At 37.9% G+C, this 23,484-nt stretch overlaps 2 protein-coding genes across 3 annotated transcripts in view; one reads left to right on the top strand and one right to left on the bottom strand.

Moving 5' to 3' along the window:
- The window catches only part of LOC131439156 (serine/threonine-protein phosphatase rdgC), a 148,022-nt gene that overhangs the window by 91,507 nt on the left and 33,031 nt on the right, over positions 1 to 23,484 (top strand). For both annotated transcript variants that reach the window (XM_058609851.1, XM_058609850.1), the window contains 7 exons: positions 565 to 692; positions 10,885 to 10,978; positions 11,040 to 11,356; positions 11,427 to 11,780; positions 11,852 to 11,932; positions 21,283 to 21,468; positions 21,630 to 21,882. In XM_058609851.1, coding sequence (XP_058465834.1) covers positions 565 to 692; positions 10,885 to 10,978; positions 11,040 to 11,356; positions 11,427 to 11,780; positions 11,852 to 11,932; positions 21,283 to 21,468; positions 21,630 to 21,882 — 1,413 coding nt within the window. The remainder of the gene's footprint in view (positions 1 to 564; positions 693 to 10,884; positions 10,979 to 11,039; positions 11,357 to 11,426; positions 11,781 to 11,851; positions 11,933 to 21,282; positions 21,469 to 21,629; positions 21,883 to 23,484) is intronic.
- On the bottom strand, positions 1,217 to 1,622 carry LOC131439157 (histone H2A.V-like). Its single transcript, XM_058609852.1, has one exon. It carries the CDS (start codon positions 1,595 to 1,597, stop codon positions 1,217 to 1,219), a length of 381 nt encoding a protein of 126 aa, XP_058465835.1. The 5' UTR covers positions 1,598 to 1,622.

The following is a 23,484-nucleotide window of genomic DNA, read 5'->3' as shown; positions in this document are numbered from 1 at the left end:
ACTTTCACTTGCAATTAACAAAACCAATGTTTTGGAACGTGACATTACAGCAAAACAATGACGCAATATTTTCGACGGTGGACTAATTTCATTTTGCACAGACATCACTTGAAAAAAATGCCGCATTATTAACTGGCACACCTGGTATAATAGCTTCGTAGGCTTTCGCAAGCTGTCACTTCCGCAAGCTATTGTTCATGAAATCCATGGTAAAACATTTTTATTCTTCCAAGATAGAGTAAATTTCATGCAGCCAGGTTCAAACTTAATTTTTCCTCATGATGCCAAACTTCAACGGAGCATTTTCATGCTTCCCCATATCTATCAAAATCCGCCTGAATAAATAATTGATGTGAGAAGCTCGCGATGATAACTCCATACTGGAATGTATTCCGTGTACTGATAGCCACTATCGGCAGAGTTTTGAAACAATCTTAATTTTCGAAACCAACCATCCAGTGCCATAAAATTCGTCCCAACAGTCAGTTGAGGGGGAACGCTTAAAAAACTTCCCCAACTTAATTCGCTTTTATCGTTTTTTTTTCTTTCTCTCTCTCCGGACAGCCATGAAAGCGGCCATCCTCATCCAGCGCTGGTATCGGAGGTTTCTGGCACGGATCGAAATTCGCCGCCGCTATACGTGGACCATCTTCCAGAGCATCGAATATGCCGGAGAGCAGGATCAAGTTCGGGTGAGTTTGAAATTTACATTATTTTGATATTTCACAGCTACTCGATGCTGAGTTGAGTGCACCGGAAATTTTAGGGGAAACCATTCCAGAACACATCATCGCTGGCTTTCAGTGGAATTTACTGAAACTGTGAGAGTTGTGTGGAGTAGTTTGGCTTGCTTCATGAAAATTTTCAGTCAGTACGACCACTTTCCAAATAATGCACACGTAAAGGAACAAAGGAAAATGTGCTGTGCTTTCAACTGGATGACTATGAGTAGTAGACAGTGATGTAAACGGTATTTCAGTGTGGATAATTCATTCGCAGATAACACCAATCTAGTTGGTCGTTGAAATTTGTAGCTATGTTCTATCTTCCGGGAACCACAACACGAATGAATTAACTGAGGAATCCTTTTTAACTTGTTTTGTTTTTATTCTCTCTATTCGAAATATTACACTAATTAGCTGATAATTTAATTTTATATAAAAATACATATGACTAAACACACAGTGTCCCGTCTCCGGAAACCCACCCGAATGGCTTACTCCAATCCATCCTTCTTCGCTAGCAGAGCCTTATTGATATGCGGTATGACACCCCCGCCGGCAATTGTTGCCTTGATCAGACTATCAAGCTCCTCGTCGCCTCGAATGGCCAGCTGCAAATGCCGCGGGGTAATTCGTTTTACCCGTAGATCTTTGGAAGCATTACCTGCCAGTTCGAGAACCTCGGCGGTCAGGTATTCCAGGATTGCGGCGGCATAAACTGCGGAAGTGGCTCCGATCCTACCGTGACTAGTGCTGTTGTGCTTCAGGTGACGATGAATTCGTCCAACCGGGAACTGCAGTCCGGAGCGGGCCGATCGGGAGATGGCTTTCGCTTTTATCTTTCCGGTGTCCTTACCAGCTTTTCCGGCGACCATTTTGTTATCCGGGCGTTTAATGTAATTTGGGAATTGTAGTATCTAAGCTTCAAGTAGTTGGTTGAGTTGTTGATCGAAAGAATACTGCTGATCGGAACTCAGTGCGGCGTTTAAATACCGAAGCCAATGTTTTGTATTCTTGTTTTTTTACTACCCATCGATCGTTGTTAACAGGTAACCAATTAAACATGGAGGATATTTGTATACCTTCAATCTACGAAGTAGGTTTACCTGTAATTTTACCACAGTATATTCGAATCTGACCACTGTGAAAAGAGGTTAAGTATGAATCGTGTTTTTAAAATTATCTCTGTTTTCAGTGATTCTCATGTGTGTATGTGTGTATTAATAATGATAATATAATGATAGTGCTTCAGCTATGCAAATTTAACTGCCATTGTCAGTCAGCAAATCAGCTAAGAGCAAACGTTGAAGAAGTACGTAAACAAAATGGAGATTGGAAGCGTCAGTTGAGGCAAACCGTGTCCCAGCCGATCAGAAGGGGAGGTTGCTACAGCTGCTTTTTTAAAAGAAGGATGAATCTTACAAAAGTAAATAAATCGAGTTTCTCTTTCCTATGACTAATTGCTTCAAAATCCTACAGTTTTGCTTAGAAATTTCGATTCTACATAATCTCAATCTTAGTAACTAATCTATCTATGAAGGGTGAAACTGTTACTCTATCTTTTCGAAAATTATGCCCTCCGTGCTCCATGTCAACAAACAGGGTGATATAACACATGTGGAAAAAATAGCTTCGAAATGGTTTTACAAGCCAGTTTGAATGCTGACCTGACGTTATTATTAATGTTAATACGACTGTGAATAGAATGCCCGACTAAAAACTATAATAGAATGCCCGACTAAAACCTAGATAACCGATACAATACACCTTCCAAAACATTCAAATGTGTTTTAATATACGAGTTGTTATAAACTTTCCAATGAATTGGTCTTAACTTTGATGAAAAAAATCGTGGAAAAACAATACGATATATTGTTACAAAATCATACAAGACTTTGCAGTGATCATAGGATTATGTTTTAGTATATTGTTGTAAGCTGTTGAATGAATTGTGAACAATATTTACTGCTTTGATTTGTTGACTTCTGATTAGTCTGCGCTGAGATACAGTGGACACCTCTATTCATGATTTTTAAGACGCGTTCTCAAAAATACCTCTTCACCGATTTATTTCTCAATATTTTTTCACGAAAAAATTACAAAATGTTGTTCGAATGATGCTTTTTATCATGCAAAACATTTGAGTTTATTTTGTTGCACGATAATTCTGAAAAAAAATCACAAAAATGATGATTTTTTTCATCATTTAGACCCTACACTCTCCTTAAAACGGCAACATAAAAAACGTAAAAAGAATTCTAAACTGGCCTCAAAACTACTCCAATCCGTTCCAGTCGAAATCTAGTACCACATTGTCAAGATCTCGATCAAGAAGTCGAACGCGATACGTAATGCCACAATTCAGTCGAATCGACTTCAAAAATAATCGTTTCGAGAAACTCGGTTCGAGATGCATAATGTCAGCCCTGGTTCCCGATTTCCTTTTTTTATTTCAATCATGGCTGATTTTACTAAAATTTTCTTGGGGTGCTGGAAATATCAGTTTTTTAGTTTACCCGTTGTCGGTTGAAAAAACAAATAGGGTAGCGGTACCTTCATTCATCTCACATACGAAAACCATTACTTAAGGTGAAATGTAGCGGAATGCGAAAATCGCGTTTTTGATCAATTATTCAAAAACTAGACCGATTTTCGAAAAACCAAAAACACTTAAGTTTTCGAAATCAAATTTATCATAACTAAGTATTCTTAGAATTTTGAAATTTTGCTTTGCCGAGCCGTAATTGGTTTTTGAAATGTATAAACGGTCACTGTTCCGTCCCACGGGGATGATTTTAGAACTGAAAAGTAGTATTTGTAGCAGAATTTCACAAAGAATCTGAAAATGCAACTCAAAATTATAAAATTTTAGCCAAAACAACCGAAATTTGAAACAGTTTACATAAACTTTTCCGCATTTTTTATAGCTTGCGCGCTGCTGATTCGTATTGAGGTGGTGTGGGAAATGCACGGTGGACTCGGTGGCATTATATCGTGAGCAAAAATTACATATCAAATAATGACGTGAATTTATGCATCATTGGGTTTGGTGTTGGAATGAAAAAGAGTTGAATACAATAAAATGGGTATAGTAAGAAATCGTTTATTTTCTAAGTAACTGTCATTTATAATGCTAAAAATGTCCAACTCTGTTAAGCTCAAAGCATTTATGTTTCTGAAGTAATAATGCTTGTTTGTGTAATATCATATAATAGGTATAATTTTAAACTGTAACAATTTTTATAGCAAAACTAAAACTTCAACCTTGATAGGCTACTGAATGAAATGAATACAAGCCAAGTATTAAAATTATTAATATACTTGAATGATCTCTTGTCTTCAATCGTTCTTTTGAAGAAGAATCCATGCTTGCTACTAAACTCAGGCATATATATGGTTAGCAAGTTAGTCAATACATATACATATAACCCTTCAAGTGTGAAGGATTCAAAAATCCATTACGTTCAGTCTTTTTTACAAGCCAACATAACGAAAGATAAGCCCACTGCGCTCAATCACTGAAAAAAGTTATGGTTTCTATGTGTCAGTTTTTCTTGTTATGCTTTGTGCGACGGTTCGTTCAACTGAAGCGGAATAAATTTTGAGCGTATTTTATGACGCTACATTTCACCTTAAAGACTGTCCCAGAAAGTATGGACGCACTTTGATTTCGCTGTAAATAATTCACAAGTGTTAGATATTCAAATTTTATTCGATATACTGATAATATTAGACTACAACAACAGAATATTATTCTCAACATTTGCTACTTAGCCATTGTAGACTAGCTGGCGCACCTTCTTGCGAACGTTCCTCATTAAATTCCGTACAGATGTGCTGTCTGTCTTTTGGGACGAAAGTGACATTTTTGGTAGTTTACCATTCTACCGTTGATTTCGAGTAGTGGTAAGAAGCAAGATCTGACCAGAAGACAACAGAATCCTTGTGGCTTCGAATCATGGGTTAAAGTCGTTTTTGTAAACATTCCTTGATGTATATTTCGCTGTTCATTGAAGCAGTGGTTATGAAAGGTTTCGAAATCTTACCGCAACAACAAATTGCTTGCCAGACTTTTTCATAGCTTTCTTACCAAATTTTTCGACTTTAATCGATGTCTCGGACTGGTTTAACACTTGCCCTTCTTGCACCGTATAATATTGTGGTCCCGGCAAGGATTTGTAATCGAGTTTCACGTAGGTTTCGTCGTTCATGATTATGCAGTTCAAATTTCCAGTAAGAATCGTATTGTACAGCTTTCGAACCTTCGGTCTGATCGATGCTTCTTGTTTCGGACTACGGTTTGGTTGTTTCTGCTTCTTATAGGTTCGAAGATTCAAACGTTCTTTAGCACGAAGAACATTTGGCTTTGAAGTGCCCACTTTTTTGGCCACATCCCGAACTAAAACCTCCTTCTTTTGCTCGAACGCCTTCAGTATACGTTTTTCCAACTGAGGGTTAGCAGGACCTTTTTTCGACCCCTTTTCGGTTTATCCTCAAAGGAGTTAACCTCACCGAACTTCCTGATTGCATTTCACACGGCTTTTTCACTTACTCTTACCATTTTTGCTATCTTTCTCAGTGAGAGTCTGCGTTCTGTGCACCATTTGTACACAATTTTTCGACGTTGTTTTGCTGAAAGTCCACGCATTTCGAAACAAACTAATGAAAACGAATAAACAACTGCACAAGTGGTTAAAGAAGAGTGTAAACAACAGGATGCACCCATAAAAATTGATAGATTCTGCACCATTGCGAAATGTCAGCGGTTTTTGGTTGCGTCCACACTTTCTGGAACATTCTTTACCTACCACTCACTATAGTATCGCACAAATCGAACGATTTCAATAGTGCAGATAGTTTAAACTCGTGCAGATAGTTCAAAGTGCTTCGAAAATTATTACTTATTCGAATGACATTTTCCGTTTGAATGATGTAACAAAATGAAATCTTAGCAAAATTTGTGTTAAATATAAAAAAATCAACTGGTACCAATGTTCGACTAAATGAAAATGTTTTAGAATCAATAATCTTTGGCATTTGATTCAAGCTCAGTATAGCTGATTCAGTTTAATTCAAATATTTTTTATTTGAATCTATCCAACACCATATTTGATTCAAATACATTTAATGTACTCTAACAAACATTAGAATCAAATAAACTTCTGATTTGTTTCAATAAAATTTTGAAATTTGCCACACCAAATTTGATTCAAAAAGAGTTTTATTTGATACAAATTTTTGTTCAAAAATAGTTTTATTTGATTCAAACAATTGTTTGAAGTTGACTTAAAGCCTCAATATATTTGAACCTAATGTGTTCTATTTTTCTGCGTGTATCATTCCACAGTGGTCCGGATCCACAATTTAGGGGGCCAAAAACATTTGTGACTTAGCCTTATACTTTAGAGCTATGATGTCTTCAGAATAAATGATCGGTGAAAGATAAGCCATATTTTGAAGCATTATTAGGGTGATCCAAAAATTATTCTCCGTATGTGTTGAGATAGAGGACTGCACCCTTTGGCAAAATTGTAGAAAAACATTTATCAAGCAACTTTGCCGAAAACAATATTGTAGTATCTCTAACGGTTTTAGTGTTACAGCTATTTTAATAGAACAACTTAAGGTGTTCCTAAAAAAATCAGATTTTTTGCTCTAGCTTTCTTATTTCTCACTTCTCGTTTTTAGTGTCTTCGAATGTCTTTTAGAGTTTGTTGAAACCAATTTCATGATGACTAGCGTATTCAGGTAGCGTTTTCTGAACCGAAGTTATGAGCAAAACTAGTTCAAAAACAAATAATTCTAAAACTGCTATATCTAACACTGTAGCAAATGAAAAAAAAATCTGTTACTTTCATTTGATAGAAAATACTTTGTTTATAAAAAAAAAGCGGAGAAGATTTTTTTAAAAAATTTTTTAATTGTGTTCAAACATTGCAAGCTTTTTCCCCTTCAAATTACCACAATCTGTACGGCCAGTAAGCCGAAACTTGTTTCGTTCGAGACGTCAGTTTAGACGTTACACTTCTTGTGTAATAAAAAAGTGTCTTGTAAATAGCATTAACTTTACGTCTGCTCAGCGGATTATGTTGATCCGGGGGTTTGCGTCAGCAGTTCAACATAATCTGCTGACGCACTGATGAATCGAAGACGAAACGTAAACTTAAGTTAAAATAGTTATGTGCACCTAGCATAAATTTGGGGGTAAAAGCAAGCTTTTTCCCCTTCAAATTACGAAAATAATTGTTTTTCCCGTGCTGGTGATATTCACAAACACGGAAATGAAAACCACAACATTTTCTTCTATTATTCCAATCGTCATGGAGTTAATAGGCCGTATGAATAAAACGTTGCAATGCTTGAATTTCGGTAGTAAATGCTACGTGCGGATCACGTTCCTGTCATGCTACAAACTGTAGTATTTACTACAAGTTTTCGGTAGGTAGCTCTAGATGTTGCTACTCGTGTGTTTTATGATAAAGTGAAGTACAGAAATTAAAAAAAGTGGCATTTTTACAGATGTAAGTACGTTTCTTGCTTTGTGCATGCTTATGCCAGCTTTTCCGGCTCTTTGTCGATACGGTATGCAGTAAATGCTTAAATTCGGAAGTAGCGCTGACGACATGTTCGAACTTGTTTTTTATTCATACCAAACCGCGTTATACTCTGTCGACTTTGATGTCAAAAGGCTTAGAATTTCGATGTCAAAAGGCTTAGAATTGCATGAAACGTCGAGATTTAGTGTCATCTCGAAAAAATTTTTTTTAAATCGACGTTTTGGGACTTAGAAAAAAAATCAAAATTCAAAGTCCCAGAAAGTTGATTTTTTCAACAAATTTTTTTTTGAGATGATACTAAATCTCGACGCTTTATGCAGTTTTGAGACTTTTGGTGCTTTTTCAAGATCGAAAATTGTCAAACCTTTACCACCGGGCAGCACCCCTTACGCATGTCCGATTTAGCTCAAATTTTGCATGAAGGCTTTTTTCGAGGTGCTTAGACTTTTGAGCACTAGAGCTTTACGAAAATAGAGGTGATCCCAAAATTTTGGCACCCTTATAAATATAAAATCGGTAAAAATCAACGTGTTATGTCGGTTACGGCACTTATACCATTATATCTCCGGATCCAAAAATCACAGCCATTTTGTCTTCGAACTTGATCAATGGTCCGATAGTAGTTTTCAAACGAGCCTAAGTTTGTTAAAATCGGTTGAGTCATCTCCGAGAATCTTACGCGGAAAAAACACAACGCCAGTTGATCTTCGAACGTGATCAATGACCTAACAATAGCTTTCAAACGGGCCTAGACTTGTTAAAATCGGTTCAGCCATCTCTGAGAAACTTGCGCGGTAAAAAAACAACACGTTTTGTCGGTTACGTCATTTATACCATCATATCTCCGGAACCAAAAGCCACAGCCATTTGATCTTCGAACTTGATCAATGGCCCGACAGTAGCTTTCAAACGAGCCTAAGTTTGTTAAAATCTTCGAAAAGTGCACACACATATCCTCACACATACACACACATACACACACATACACACACACAGACATTTTCCGATCTCGTCGAACTGATTCGAATGGTATATAACATTATGGGTCTCTGAGGCTCCGTTCGAAAGTCGGTTTTTCCAGCAATTCTAATACCTTTCTATAGAGAAAGGCAAACCATACTGATTAGCATTGAACAGATTTGCATTATTGCTGCCTAGCTTAGTGTGATACCTCATGCCGTGTTTTATAGGGTAACCGCTCTGAATTTTGGCAAGTGAAGAGGTGAGGGCTAATTTAATTTACTACAAATTACACCATCTATAAGCTAATGTTCGTATTCACGACAATCCGGTTATGTCTCTGACATTACCCAACCGTCCTTTCAGTTTAAGTACGACTCGAAGATTGCAAGATCCACTTCAAGAAATTCTCAAAATTGGGGACGAGTATAGCATGATGGGCCAGTCGAAGCCATGGGTTCCATTTTCAACCTCCCACATGGGGTGAGAAAATTTTTCCGACTCGAAAAGGTGAATAACCTTAAAGTTAAAACCTAAATAATTGAAACAAAAAAAAAATATTCGAATTTGTAATTGTCAAGAATTGTAGTTTGGTTTCAAATTTTGTTTTCTATATGCTTCGTCTTCGACTCATCAGTTTATAACAATTTTATTGAAAGCCGCTTAGCAAACGTAAAGCTCAAACTCTATTTGAATTGTAATTTTTGTTAGGGGATTTGTTCCGAGTTATCCTCACTTTGAAAATAAGTTTAAGCGTGGAATCAAAAGAAGACATTGACTGAATGATAGAAGCGTCCCATTCTACTGCATTCCAAACTGAATAGTTTTCAAATCAAATCCATCGGTCCATATACACTAAGGTCTCTTTTTACACGGGGGTTACGTACCGTGTTAAAAAAATCCGTGTAAAAGAAAACCGTGTTAATTGCGGAAATCGTGCAAAATAAAACCGCGTGGAAAATTTTCCGTAATAATTCCAAAATCCGTAGATTTGATTATTTGTTTGTTTTGTTTTGGATAAAATGTAACTTTTGATAATTTGAAGGGGAAAAAAGATTATTTTTAACCCCCAAATATACGCAAGGTGAACGTAACTGTTATTTCACAATAAAAACGGAAATCTAGAACACAGCCTGAGGTTACGAGAAGGGTCCAGTAATACTTAATTAAAAGCATTGGATGACAAATTAAAACACTTAGAATTAAAACACGCGTTGTACGATAACAAATTATTCTATATGGCTCATGCCTTCTGTATAATGCATTCAGTTTTCAAAAGAACGATAATACGTACAATTAGAACCCATAAACACTTTCACTACTAAAAAAAGCTTGAGAATAAGTTCCTTTCAATTCCGAAGGTGCGATGCGTAGTAAACACTAACGATCTTAACAGTCATTCTCAACTAAACTGAGTGGGAAGACATGGGTATTGGATGAAGATCTATGCACGCAGCGACAGAATCAAAGGGGAAGCATTCATAGAGATGAATATGGATCAAATTAGAAAAGGTATTACTATGTGTTAAAATCATAATACTATTAGAGCTATATCATTCAAATGAGTATAAAATACTGTACTGCTCGATATGATGAAGAGTTGAAGAGATTAGTAAATTTAACTAGTTCTTCAACGCTACGAAATTCTCGATGATATCAATGACGATGCTGACATCATACACCCCAACTGAGCGGAAGAGACGCTGTCGTGTAATTTTCGACAGGGATTCAAGATCTGAAGACTAATTAATCATTTTATGGAACGACAGTCAACTCCCGTGAATTGTTGAATGAATGATTTTAGTTCACTTTCAAACATTAAATTAACTCTCATAATCGTTTTCTTACAGACAACCTGGTTCCTTTTTTAAATTTTTCTCAAAAAACAAATTACAGTGCTTTTCAAATGCTCATCAGAAACCGTGTTAATTGCGAAAACCGTGTAAATAAAAACCGTGTTAATTGCGGAAACCGTGCAAAAAAAGCCGTGTATAAAAAAACCGTGCGAAAAAATACCGTGTAAAAAGAGACCTTAGTGTACAATCCATCCGGTGGTCTTGTTTCCCACGTTCTGCTGGTGCATCGGACAACCCGTAAATCATTAACCAAACCCGTAACCCGTAAATCTGTTTTCCACAATTTTGCACTCTGATATGTTTGATGAACTTTACGCCCCTGGTCGAGTGCTCAGTTGAATTGCTTTTTTGTTCTCCGCTGACTTGTAGCCTTGTTTATGTTTGCGTTCGATCTGGAAGTGAAGGTTGAACCACTTTTACCGGAATATTGGCTTACCTCACGTTACACACTGGCGGATACTCGGAGTCGGCATGATTGACGTAATTAGATTTCCTATGGAATCCGCTTCACACTCGCTTGCTTATCGAATTTCCCGTTCGCGGTAGGCAATAGCACATCCAGCTCTGGAACGCTGTTACTGTCGTAATCGAAGCTAATTCCATTGGCTTTGCTGGCCAATTCGATTCGAATTGATATTTTGCTTGCTCAGTTAAACACTGAAGTATTGATTGAGAGAAACTAATTACTATTGCAGTTGGATGTAAACACTTTGGAAATTAAGAATTGTGATTCAATTAGCGGACGTAGTAGTTTAAAAACTAAACCTTTTTTTTATTTTTATTTTCTAGCTATATAACTTTTTCAACGCACTACTAACGCACATTCCCGAAACTGCTGGAAGACCGATCGATTCACGGGAAACTTCCCAAGCGTCATCCACCGGTATTTACTTGGCAAGCAAAATTTTGTGCAGTTTGGAATCGTTTTTGTCTTTATCTTGTAGAAGCACTCGATTTTAAATTTTCGGACGAATCGGACGACCTCGCCGACGAAGGCATCACCGGCCCGGAACGAGGCTACCAGGGACCACACATCAAGTTTCCTCTGGACAAGAAGGAACTGGAGGTGATAATCGATCTGTTCCGAAAGAAGAAAAATCGATTGCACGCGAAGTACGTGGCCGGTATTTTGCGGGAAGCGACCTCCAAACTGAAACGGTTATCGAACTTGAATCAGGCATCGACGGCAATCTCCAAGCAGGTCACCATCTGCGGAGATCTGCATGGAAAGCTGGATGACTTGCTGGTGGTTTTTCATAAGGTAACGCGATTCGTGTGAATTCTATTGTATTGGGTAGACGAGAAACTTTTCATTTTATTACGCCTTTCAGAACGGTCTACCATCCCCGGAGAACCCGTATGTGTTCAACGGTGACTTCGTGGATCGAGGTAAAAAAGGATTGGAAGTATTTCTGCTGCTACTAGCTACATTCCTGGCGTTCCCGGGTGGAGTGTTCCTAAACCGAGGTAATCATGAAGATACTGTCATGAATGTGCGGTACGGTTTCGTCCGGGAAGTTCACCAAAAGTATAAACACAACGCGGAAAGACTGCTAAAGCTAATCGACGAAGTTTACCGATGGCTTCCCTTGGGTACCATAGTTAACAACCGTGTGCTGGTGGTGCACGGCGGTATCTCTGATTCCACCGATCTGGATCTCATCCGTAGCTTAGACCGTGGGAAGGTAAGTTGTATCGTTGCTATTGTTTAGAAAACGATTAAACTTCGACTAATCGGTTTTGTTTTTCGAACCAGTACATCTCACTTTTACGACCACCAATCACGGAAAGTTCTGCTCCGGGAGCGGAAATCATCGACAAAGTGGAATGGAAACAGGTGAGCTCGAGTCGAACTACGTGTTCACGCATACTGAAATGCTCAAATGATGATCTCAACGCCATTGCAGTGTTCATGTCTGTTTCACAAGTCTTGCCTTAAAATATCAACGAAGCAAAACTTTTAAATCTTCGTGCAAAGTTCACGGTATCTTTTGATCCATTTGCCAAAATAAGCTGTTTTCATCAGAAATTTACCAGCCCGCACCGACGGCAGAATGTGATATCAGCCTAAATTTATCTGTATCCTCATACTTATATCCACAACATTCAACGAAGGCGCAGCTGGGAATCATCCCCCGACCCGCTCCGTCGACGTCACACAAAAACTTTTCCGGTGCTGGCGGTACGGTCTGTGTCGTCATTCTCAACGCCAATGACTGAAACATGACACAGAATGAAGCGATTTCCTGAACCGCAGGACGTGCTAGGCTTTTCGCTTTAGTCCCACACAATCCACTCCGGTCCGTTCACCTCCACGAGCCGACGGAAGAAGGAACAGGAACGCTTCTCGCAGTGACAACAATTTGGTGACGATTCTGCTGTCACCCTCTACAGTGTGATATGACCCCAGCTGGTGAGCTATGTTTAGTTTCACCAAAGAGGGAATACAAAAAGAAAATCGAGGAGAAAATATCGATCCAGGAACGTGTTATAATTAGTAAAGTTCATACAGACAGCTGATTAGTATCAAACTTTGTTCTTCCGGTCGACGTCAGCAGACTTCAGTTATTTTGTTTTCTCCAAAATTGAATGGAGTCCGTTATTGTTTTTTTTTCTATGGACTCTGATTCTCTCTAAGCTTGGCTATTACTGGGTAGTTTCAGTAAGGATTGGTTAGAAGTGATTAACTCTCACTAGTCGTTGAACAAATTATCCTCTTGATCACAATGAGATGCGTCCTGTTCACATTTGAATGCAAATTGCTTTGCAAGGTAGCACACTGAGAGATGGATGTGGAAAACTCGGTTTTCCTGGCTAACGGAATGTTGTTCAATCGAAAGCAATTATAATTGCAAAGTTGTAGCATCTAGAAGTGGTAATTTGAACAACATGAAATCGAACTATAGCCTGTATAGTAATTTAGTATTGGAGATTGATGGAGATTCCTTCCAATTCGGATGTGCTTGAACAACCGGAATACCGGTTAGTTGAACCCGAACTGTCCTTTGCTCAGTTCCGATAACTACAAAGTATAATTAACAATAACGATAGTAATCATGATGTGTCACGAACACCATGGTTTGTATCATCACCGAACAGTACTTTACTGTATCGATTCGTTGGTTTTCTCGGCAAGTGAAACGAAACAGAAAGATGGCTTGGTACTGTAAATTGAAATTGGCACCGGTAGAATAAACTTCAAACCGTGATCGATTTTGTCTCGTTCGTTATGACGTAATGCCGTCCTCAGTTGATTTTGTTTTTTTTATCATTCTCCATCGGGAATGAGATCAAAATGAATTGAATGGAATAGCGATACGCAGCTGTTTGATTAAAATACTTTTAGGGGTTAGTGTCTTACGGTCGGTGAAACAGCATTAGTCAAAATAGTTTTTTTTGCAAAGTAACCGACAAAATTGTGCTTCTACGATGGGTCGGCCGGTCAATAAGTCCCCGGGTCTAATTGATAGATGACGTCACTCATCAGCCAATAATTTCCTCTAGCGATCCATAAAGACATCTTTCAGATGTCATCAGTCAAAACTCATGACATAATGTTCATTAGTGTGTTAGTTATGGTAAAGACTGTCCCAAAAAAGTATGGACGCAACCAAAAACCGCTGCCATTTCGCAATAGTTCAGAATCTGTCAATTTTTATGGCTGCGTCCTGTTGTTTACACTCTTCTCTAACCACTTGTGCAGTTGTTTATTCGTTTTCATTAGTTTGTTTCGAAATGCGTGGACTTTCTGCAGAACAACGTCGAAAAATTGTGTACAAATGGACAGATAGCGAAAATGAAAGGAGTAAGTGAAAAAGCAATGCAATCAGGAAGTTCGGTAAGGATAACACCTTTGAGGATAAACCGTAAAAGGAGTCGAAAAAAAGGTCCTGCTAACCCTCAGTTGGATAAACATATACTGAAGGCGTTCGATCAAAAGATGGAGGTTTCAGTTCGGGATGTGGCCAAAAAAATTGGCACTTCGAAGTCAAATGTTCTTCGTGCTAAGCGTTTGAATCTTCGAACCCATAAGAAGCAGAAACAACCAAAACGTAGTCCGAAACAAGAAGCATCGATCAGGCCGAGGGTTCGAAAGCTGTACAATACGATTCTTGCTGGAAATTTGAACTGCATAATCATGGACGACGAAACCTACATGAAACTCGATTACAAATCCTTGCCGAGACCACAATATTATACGATGCGAGAAGGGCAAGTGTTAAACCAGTCCGAGACATCGATTGAAGTCGAAAAATTTGGTAAAAAAGCTATGGTCTGGCAAGCAATTTGTAGCTGCGGTAAGATTTCGAAACCTTTCATCACCACTGCTTCAATGAACAGCGAAATATACATCAAGGAATGTTTACAAAAACGACTTCTACCCATGATTCGAAGCCACAAGGATTCTGTTGTCTTCTGGTCAGATCTTGCTTCTTACCACTACTCGAAATCAACGGTAGAATGGTATACTACCAAAAATGTCACTTCCGTCCCAAAAGACACGAATCCACCAAATTGCCCACAACTTCGACTAACTGAGGTATTTTGGGCATTAACGAAGGCATATCTTAGTGCAAAGTGCGTCCATACTTTCTGGGACAGTCTTTACTTAGAGTGACTACCCGGTCAAATGCGCAAAACAAAATTGTAACATAACTATTTCAACAGTTGTAATTCAAATCAAAATATGATATGTTTAGTTACCTATACAGTTATGTTGTCGGTTTATAATGATGCATAGTATCAAAATTATAACATAGTCTGTAACAATTTTCAATGTATACTATTAAAAGTAGAAGTTAGACGTTTAGTACTGTTTAGAGTTTTGACGTCTAATAAGTAAAGATATGGTAAAATGCTTTCTTGGTAAAACAAACCAATCGCTTTTCTTGAATCTTACAAAAAATAATAAATACCCCAAGTAGCACACGTTATTACACTTCAATGACAGTAACTTATATGACACAAATTCATGGAACAAGTTGGAGACTTTGCAACGTGCATTATAACTGCTATGTAACCTGAAAAGCGTAAGAGGCGGAGCTTGTGCGACTTACAAAGGGTTGCCAAACAACTTCTCAATAAAGAATATTTGATTTGATTCAGCGCGCACATCAGTCACAATGAAACAGAAAATATAAGTTTGTGCCAAATTACAATTTGTTGATGTTTTTCCCATTCAACATTTACGGCCAAAAATTGGCATCCGATAATGAGACGTGAAATATAGAAATCAATATTTTTTAAACTCACTATATCTACTCAAAATTTAAGTGCTATTCGATATTTATGGTGAAGTTGATCATTGTACTTATTGAAAACGTGCGCGCTTTCGATATTTTGGGTTTCAGAACATCGCATACAAAATAATATTCATATTTTTATTCCCGTCATATGAAATTTACAGCTAAGAAGTCGAAATGCGTTCAGATATTAGAGTGTTTTATGATTAATATTAGTTTTTCTTATACCAAAGTTAAGACAGTTGACCAATCGTAATAAATAAAAATTGCATTTTTTTTCAAATTTAATGAATATTTCATTCCCCGTTCATAATGTTTTTCTATGCATACACTGCCGTGACAATGTGTAGCAATATTCTATCTGTTAGTGCGAATGTACTTCCCAGAACGAAACAAGTTTCCTTCGCATACCAACAAAAAAAATTAAGAATAAGCGCAGATTTAATTTTAGCCAATTTTTTTTTTAATTGAAAGAATTTTCTTCTTATTGATTTAATATTATTGTCCGGGACAATGTACGGAAGCTTTCAACCGACACTGTATATGTATTTCTTTGTTGCATCACAACGAATACGGTAACCGATATAAAATCAATACTTTACTTTGTCTTATAGTGTGTCACTTTGTCATTGTCGCATTTTGTTACGGTGACCAATTGGAGACTAAAAACAGTAAATGCGAGCATGTCGTAAGAGTTAGATTACCGAAAAGTTACTTAGGAACTTATTGTAACTTAGTATGATGAGATGTCAATTCGTGACATTATTTTGACCCCATTGTCACCATCATAATACGACTTGTTTCGTCGTGTTTGTCATGCGACCATTATGCAGCATCTGTTTTGTTTTTATTTTTTATGAACAAGTTACATGTGTTACTTGGGACAGCATGTTCCAGGAGAAAAAGATATACGACCTCTTAGATTATCGTAATATTTGGTATAATCTCCATCGACAAGTATTAGACCTGTATTTTTAAGTTCTGCCATTAGGGTGGATCAAAAATTCAATTGAAAATTTTCGTTTTTGAGTTACAAAATTTTTTCGTCCTTATATTTCAAAATATTAATTCTCAAAAACTCATAATTTTGTTGATATATTATGTAGAAAAGACAGAACTTAAGAAAAATAATCCAAAAATATAGTGCCTGTCTACAAACCATGAAAACTGCTTAAAACGTGTAATTGATGTTATCAGCCACAAAACTCCAACTTTATCGCATTTTTCCTAGAAACTTTTTACATTTCTAGAAAACATATCCAAAAACTTAAAAAAAATCGATTCAGTGGTTATCAACTTTTGAGTTTTAAAAAATATCAGTTTTCCGAATAATAAAAACCTGTTTTAATCCACCTAGTGGTGTAATGATGCCTTTCTCATATCAATCATACTATCACATATAACACTGTGGTATTCTTCAAAATAATTCTCTGCGATTCTTGAAAGAATAACCGAAATCGGTTTGTTTGACCGTCCACTGATAAAAACTATCAATTGGAAAAGATTTGAGGTCGATTAATCTCTAAATTTTTTAAGGTTTTTCCCCATTTTCAGTGATGGTATACAATTTTTAACCCACTTTACCCCATATTTCCGGATCCGGAAGTCGGATCGGCATGAAATTCAGGAATTACGTATGGGACCACAAGACCTTTCATTTGAATCTAAGTTTGTGAAAATCGGTCGCGCCATCTATGAGAAAAGTTAGAACACATATTTTTTTTTGTTTTGCCCATAACTCCCGAACCGAAAGTCGGATCCAAATAATATTCAGGAATTTTGTATGGGACCACAAGACCTTTCATTTGAATCAAAGTTTGTGAAAATCGGTTCAGCCATCTCCGAGAAAAGTTAGTGCAAAAAAACGTTACATACACACATACACACACAGACATTTTGCGAACTCGACGAACTGAGTCGAACGGTATATGACACTCGGCCCTCCAAAAGTCAGTTTTCACAGTGATTGCATAACCTTTCTATATGAGAAAGGCTAAAAAATCGATTTTTTGATCCACCCGATCCACCAAATCGATTTTTTGATTTGGTCACCCTAATTCTGTTTCGATTGACTTGAAAGTTTGGCATAACATTCTTGAATTGTTTTACAAACAATAATTTGATTTTTCGAAAGCGTTATACCCTACCCGCCCCCTAGAAAAATAAATCTGCGTTTCGTGCGATTTTATAGACAATAAACTTCAAACGCGTTTTTCTCGAAAGCACGTTTTAAAAGTCCGTGTCCATCGTCATTCGAAAAGAAGTTAGTTTCAAATTTTGCACACACTTTCTCCATATAAAATACCTAACCCCAACGATTCCTTTTTCGTTTATGCAAAACATTTAAATCTGTTTTGTTGAACAATAGTTCTAAATAATTCGCAAAAATGATGTTTTTTTTCATCCGTTAGACCCTATTCCCCTATTTAAACAGTTAGTGGAACAGTTGAAATGGAAAATTTATGGAAACAAACTAATATCATGTTTTGTTGTTTCAAGAAACAATATTACAGTATCGAAACATCGATCGAATTTCTGTTCCAATAAAACAATCCGTTGTGATAAGTGATAAGTTTATTTTTTGCCTTTCTCTTATATAAAGGGTATGTAATCACTGTGAAAACCGACTACACAACCGAGAGACATATACCATTCGACTCAGTTCGGCGAGTTCACAAAATATCTGTGTGTGTATGTGTGTGTATGAGACAAATAATTTCACTAGGTTTTCTCGGAGATGGTTGAACCGATTTTGGCCAACTTGGATTCGAATGAAAGGTCTCACAGTTCCATACGGAATTTCTGAATTTCATCTGGATCCGACATCCAGTTCCGGAGTTATAGTATTTTTGATTCAATGTTTTCGTCAGTAACAGATGTTGTTGGGCAGTCATGATCCAAGCCTGTACGACCACCTTTGAAGCGTTTATACCACTCGTATGCCTGTGTTTTTCCTAGACACGATTCACCAAAGGCCTTTTCTAACATTTTCAACGTTTCGGAACACTTAAATCCATTTGCAACACAAAATTTGATGCACGCACGTTGTTCTAAATTTTCATCCATTATAAAAATCGCCACACGAAAATTTTTCAACTTCTTTGTATAGACGCCAAACCAAAACTAATCGTACGATATGCGTCAAAATTTGACAGAATATGTATAAAAGTGTTGCCAACGTTGAGAGAATAAAAGTTTACCGATTGGACAAGCGCGGGAATTGTAAAAAGAAAAGGTTCTTTTTTGATCATAATGTAGAAAGAAGATTTGTTGTTATTCTACGTGAAGTAGAAGTATTGTATAGGTAAGTAGTGTTAGTTTAAAAAAATAAGTGGAAAAAACTTCTGGAATTGTCCAGTAAAACTAGTCCCACGGGGCTCCAACTCCTCATATTGAAAATGGCTCACCAATGGACCTCTGTCTGCCGGGTGCGTTGAAGAAAAAAAATGACGGTTCAACGGTCTGTTTCAAAATCGGCAAACGAAGGTCCCGCGTTGGCCTCCCGTTGAACGATTGATTGGACGTTCATTGAACCAATGATTCAACGTATTGGACCAACGAAGGACCACCGTTGAACGTTTTTTTCTAAGAGGGTGGTGATGGCACTTGGTGGTGAAATAACAGAATTCGTTACACTAGTAAACACATAGATATAATTGCATATATTTGGGCTATTGATGAATTTCGTTGGATATAAAACGAATACAAATCAAGGCAAACAGAGAAGCAGTGTGCCTAAAAATATATTATACTATTGAATAAAAAAAGGCGGGTGGGTAATGTCAGAGACTTAACTTGATGTCGTGAATACGAAAACAACTGACATGTTCCTTAACACTTCCGAATATCAAATAGTTGATCAATTGTATTATGTAAGCATTCCCCTTTTCCACATTTTCCGCAAAAACAAAGAAGGCTTAACTTGACCTAGATTACTGTGAATTTCACACAGCGAAAAGTGCAAAAATCAAATCAAACAGTTCTAGATTTGCACTAAACTGAGGATATTTCCCTTCGATTTGCGAGCAAGAAATCGTGATAGTTCTTTAGAAAACTTTTAGAGCCATTAGAACGGCTGATTTTGTGTAATGCTCTCCACCGTTGATTTTTCACCAATGCAAGTGACTGGCAGCTGTGACGTAATCGCTCTTGTCGGAAGCGAAACTAGCTTTGCAAACGACACAAAATACATCTGCTCGCAGTGGCGTTAGAATCCAAACTGGTCCAATTTTTGTTGAGAGGCTTGTTTTTACCTGATTTCGTTTGTAGCTTTTTCACTAACGGCTAAAAAATAGCAGCATATAGAATTTTAATTTCGATATTTCATTTCGGATTTGCATTTCATTGAAAGAAGCTATCCGGATGCTGTACGTGATTCATTCCTGCCTTTCAGAATAACCAAATTCTGGAACTCACTACGATATTAAACACTGTTCGGAACATTTTCTCGAACGATTTGTTGTACAGAGGCAGATATTTTGTTCTCTTCCTCAGAACGCGTTCTGATTGGCTGGTGTTGACATGGGTCAAATGAGAAAAATTTCGATTCTGTTGGTAGTTAGATTATATAAATCCTTTCACAGATCACTGAGCTATAAGCTTTGAAAATACGAGAAAGGCAAACGCGCCTTATGAATTATAATCGTTTATACCAAACATTTCAGAAAAGTTTAACTTTGAATTATTTGAGATTATGTCACACAACTAAATATTTTATCATAAAATTGTGATCACATTTCCGATGGCATGTAGCAAAAATTATGTTGATTCGTTAGATACAACAAGAGATCCTCACGATCAAAAACTTATCACTCCCTTTGAGGGTAAATTTTTAAAAGGCACCCCATAGTAAAGTAAGTCGCATTCACGACAAAAAGGCAAACAGAGTCTATGTTCTGGGTTCGCGTGTTCGATGTTGGTTTCTAATATAAATCAATCGAAGGAGACCCTCGTTCCACTTGCGCATTCAAAAGTATGCCGATTGATTGCGTAAAATGATCTATTTTCAGAAACTTTTGTTACCTTATTCCACAGCAATAACTCGAACAACTCCATGGAACTGATCATTGTAGTTTTCGAGTAGTTTTTGTAAAAATAGTTATTCGGCAAATGGTATATTTTTGTGTGACAGACAACCTGTTAAATACACAATCTTAAATTTTCCGTTTCCTTTCCTCAATTTTCTCCACTTGGAAGAAGAACAAATTCTTTGCGGCACACATTATCATATCTGTTGTTCCAATAAGCAACGATAACATTATTCTAAAACTTTATCTAACTGCCAACAGAATTCTAGCAACGATGCAAACATCGCTACAACGCCGCAAGGAAACTCGCCACAACAAATATCGGCTGACCAATGTATAACCGGCCTGTCAGTTGTGTTGATTCACATGCACTCGTTACATTCCACTAACTAAACATATTACGGTTATGCTATTCGATTATTAGATCGAACCAAAACCGAGACGTTTCGTGTCGATGAACAATGAGCAGCCTCTCTACCATTTGGTCGTTGGTTATTATTGCTTCCGGGTCATCAAACTGGAAGCTCGCTTTCCACTAGAAACCTGTCCGGCCTCAGACTGCAACCATACACAAGTGCTTCATAGGACTTTCCGGTGTGTCTGCGACTGTGAATAAATGCACATGCATCTAATTTTGCTCGTCTATTTACACATCGTATCAGTGTTAGCGAATGGTAGAGCGTACGTTCTGTACTCGTGTAGTGTTACCACCACACGACAGGCAATCTTGTAAAATATAAATACGAAAATTGTTGTCCCTTACGTGTCGTCAGGCCAGCCTTGGCGATGCGACGATGTTTTTGTCATCGGTCGTCTGGTGCCATGTTATCAGTTTCGTCGTGAACCACTTAATAGAAAATCGTATTACTCCACGATTTGGCCACCCTGGTAATGTATCGTTATCCTTTTCCGTACAGGTTTTCGACATCCTATGGAGCGACCCGCAACACAACGAAGGCTGCCGACCAAACACGCTTCGAGGCGCCGGTACCTACTTCGGTCCGGATGTGACCAACAAGTTCCTACAACGCTACAAGCTGCAGTATCTGGTACGATCGCACGAATGCAAACCCGATGGGCACGAAATCATGCACGGTGGAAAGGTAAGTGCACTTTCACATGAAGTTATCATCTCTCCGCCCTCCACCTGGCGTCCTTCGGTGGGTGGGTACCATCAGACGGTACCCCGTGCTGCAGTGCTAATAAACATTTCCATTCGTTTGCATTTTTTTGCGTACGGGGCATTGCGCCGGCCGGTATGCAGGTTATCACCATATTTTCCGCTTCCAACTATTACGAAATTGGCTCCAACAAAGGCGCCTACCTCAAGCTGGATCCCCAGCTGGACACACATTTCGTGATGTATACGGCGGCCGCATCGAAGACGCGTAAACTGACCTTCCGGCAGCGGGTTGGACTGGTGGAGAGCTCGGCACTGAGGGAACTGGCGGCACGACTGCGGGAACGTCGCGTCGAGCTGGAACGCGAGTTTGTATCCCGGGATGTGGAGAAGTCTGGTGAGTAGACATGTTCAACATCACAGTTCGGCCCATATGTATATGAATGCATGATTTCCATTTACCGATAACAGCACACAGAGAAGCCGTGTTGTGTGCTGCCAAAATTGGTCGAGTTTGTGTTTTTGTCATTCTTATAGAGAAAGGCTATGCAATCACTGTGAAAATCGACTGGCATATACAGTCTGTTACATAAGAACGTGGTCACGATTACTCGCGATCGGTAAAGTGGAATGGTGTGTGTGTTTTTTTTAACACAGAGGGCAGTAGTGTCCTTAATGCAATGCGAGAATAAATCAGCTGACTATTTACAATTCGATCTCAGCATTTTTCCAAAATGAGTACCGCGTACGCTTCGCGCTACGAAGCAGTATATTTTGTGTTCGCACCTGAAAGGTCCCAAAATGACCCAACCTGCCGCTGCGCTCTGGTTCCGAAGTAACGGGGTAAAATGTGCCGAAAAATGAAAAATGTTTGTTTCGATTTTTTGGGACAGCACTTAACGGATATCTACAAACTTGAACTTAAATGAATTGTCTTATAGTCCCATAGTTTGCTAATGAATTTTATTTGGATTCGACTGTCTGTTCCGGGCACTTTTATATACATTAGAGCGATAAAAAACAACGCGTCTGTTACGCCACTTATACCATCTTATCTCCAAAACCAAAAGTCACAGCCATTTGATCTCTGAACTAGCTTTCAAACGAGCACAAGTTTGTTACAGTAGCTTTCAAACGAGCATAAGTTTGTTTAAATCGATTCAGCCATCTCTGTGAAAATTGAGCGCGTATAAATATCTTCGAAAAGTGCACACACAGACATTTTCCGATCTCGTCGAATGGAGTCGAATGGTATTTAACACTATGGGTCTCCGAGGCTTCGTTCAGAAGACGGTTTTTCCAGCAATTCTAATACCTTTCTATAGAGAAAGGCAAAAATTTGGTTTAGATTTTGTGTTCAGCAGTATGAACTACCAATTGAAAACTTTACTAGGTTCTACAAAAGATCCTTCAGAGAATTTGAAAAAGTCTGGGGTATACAAAATCTCGTATCCTCATTGCGATAAAATATACATCGGACAAACAAAGAGACCACTTGACATTCGTTTCAAGGAACATATCTCAGAAATAGCGAAAGCATCCAAAGAATTGGAAAAGGGACTACCACATCACTTCAAGTCAAAAGTAGCAGAACATGCCTTTTTTGAAGATCATGAACTCGCTACTAGTGACATAAAAATCTTGAGACAAATTTCCAATCCATGGAAATTAGATTCAGCAGAAAGTTTAGTAATATTCAAAAATAACTCCATCTCTTTATTAAACCGAGACCAAGGGATTAGATCTTTTTGGCTTTTCCAGTTACTGCCCATATCCAAGATAAAAACAAACATAGAAAACACTTAACTCTTCCAGTTTCTGTTACCTGTGTTTTCCTTTTCAATTTGTTTTTGTTCCTTTTGTGGTTTACCTACTTACGTTTCTACCTACTTACGTTTGTATAAAAAGAACTTCACTGCAGCATACTTTCAATAAACTTATAAAACCGGTACACTGAAGAAGGATGTGAATAACATTCCGAAATGCGTATCTGTATTAT

Source organism: Malaya genurostris, chromosome 3, assembly GCF_030247185.1.
Source record: "Malaya genurostris strain Urasoe2022 chromosome 3, Malgen_1.1, whole genome shotgun sequence".
NCBI classification, from domain to species: Eukaryota; Metazoa; Arthropoda; class Insecta; order Diptera; family Culicidae; genus Malaya; species Malaya genurostris.
Note: the sequence above shows the minus strand (reverse complement) of the source record. Positions and strands in the feature narration are given on the sequence as shown.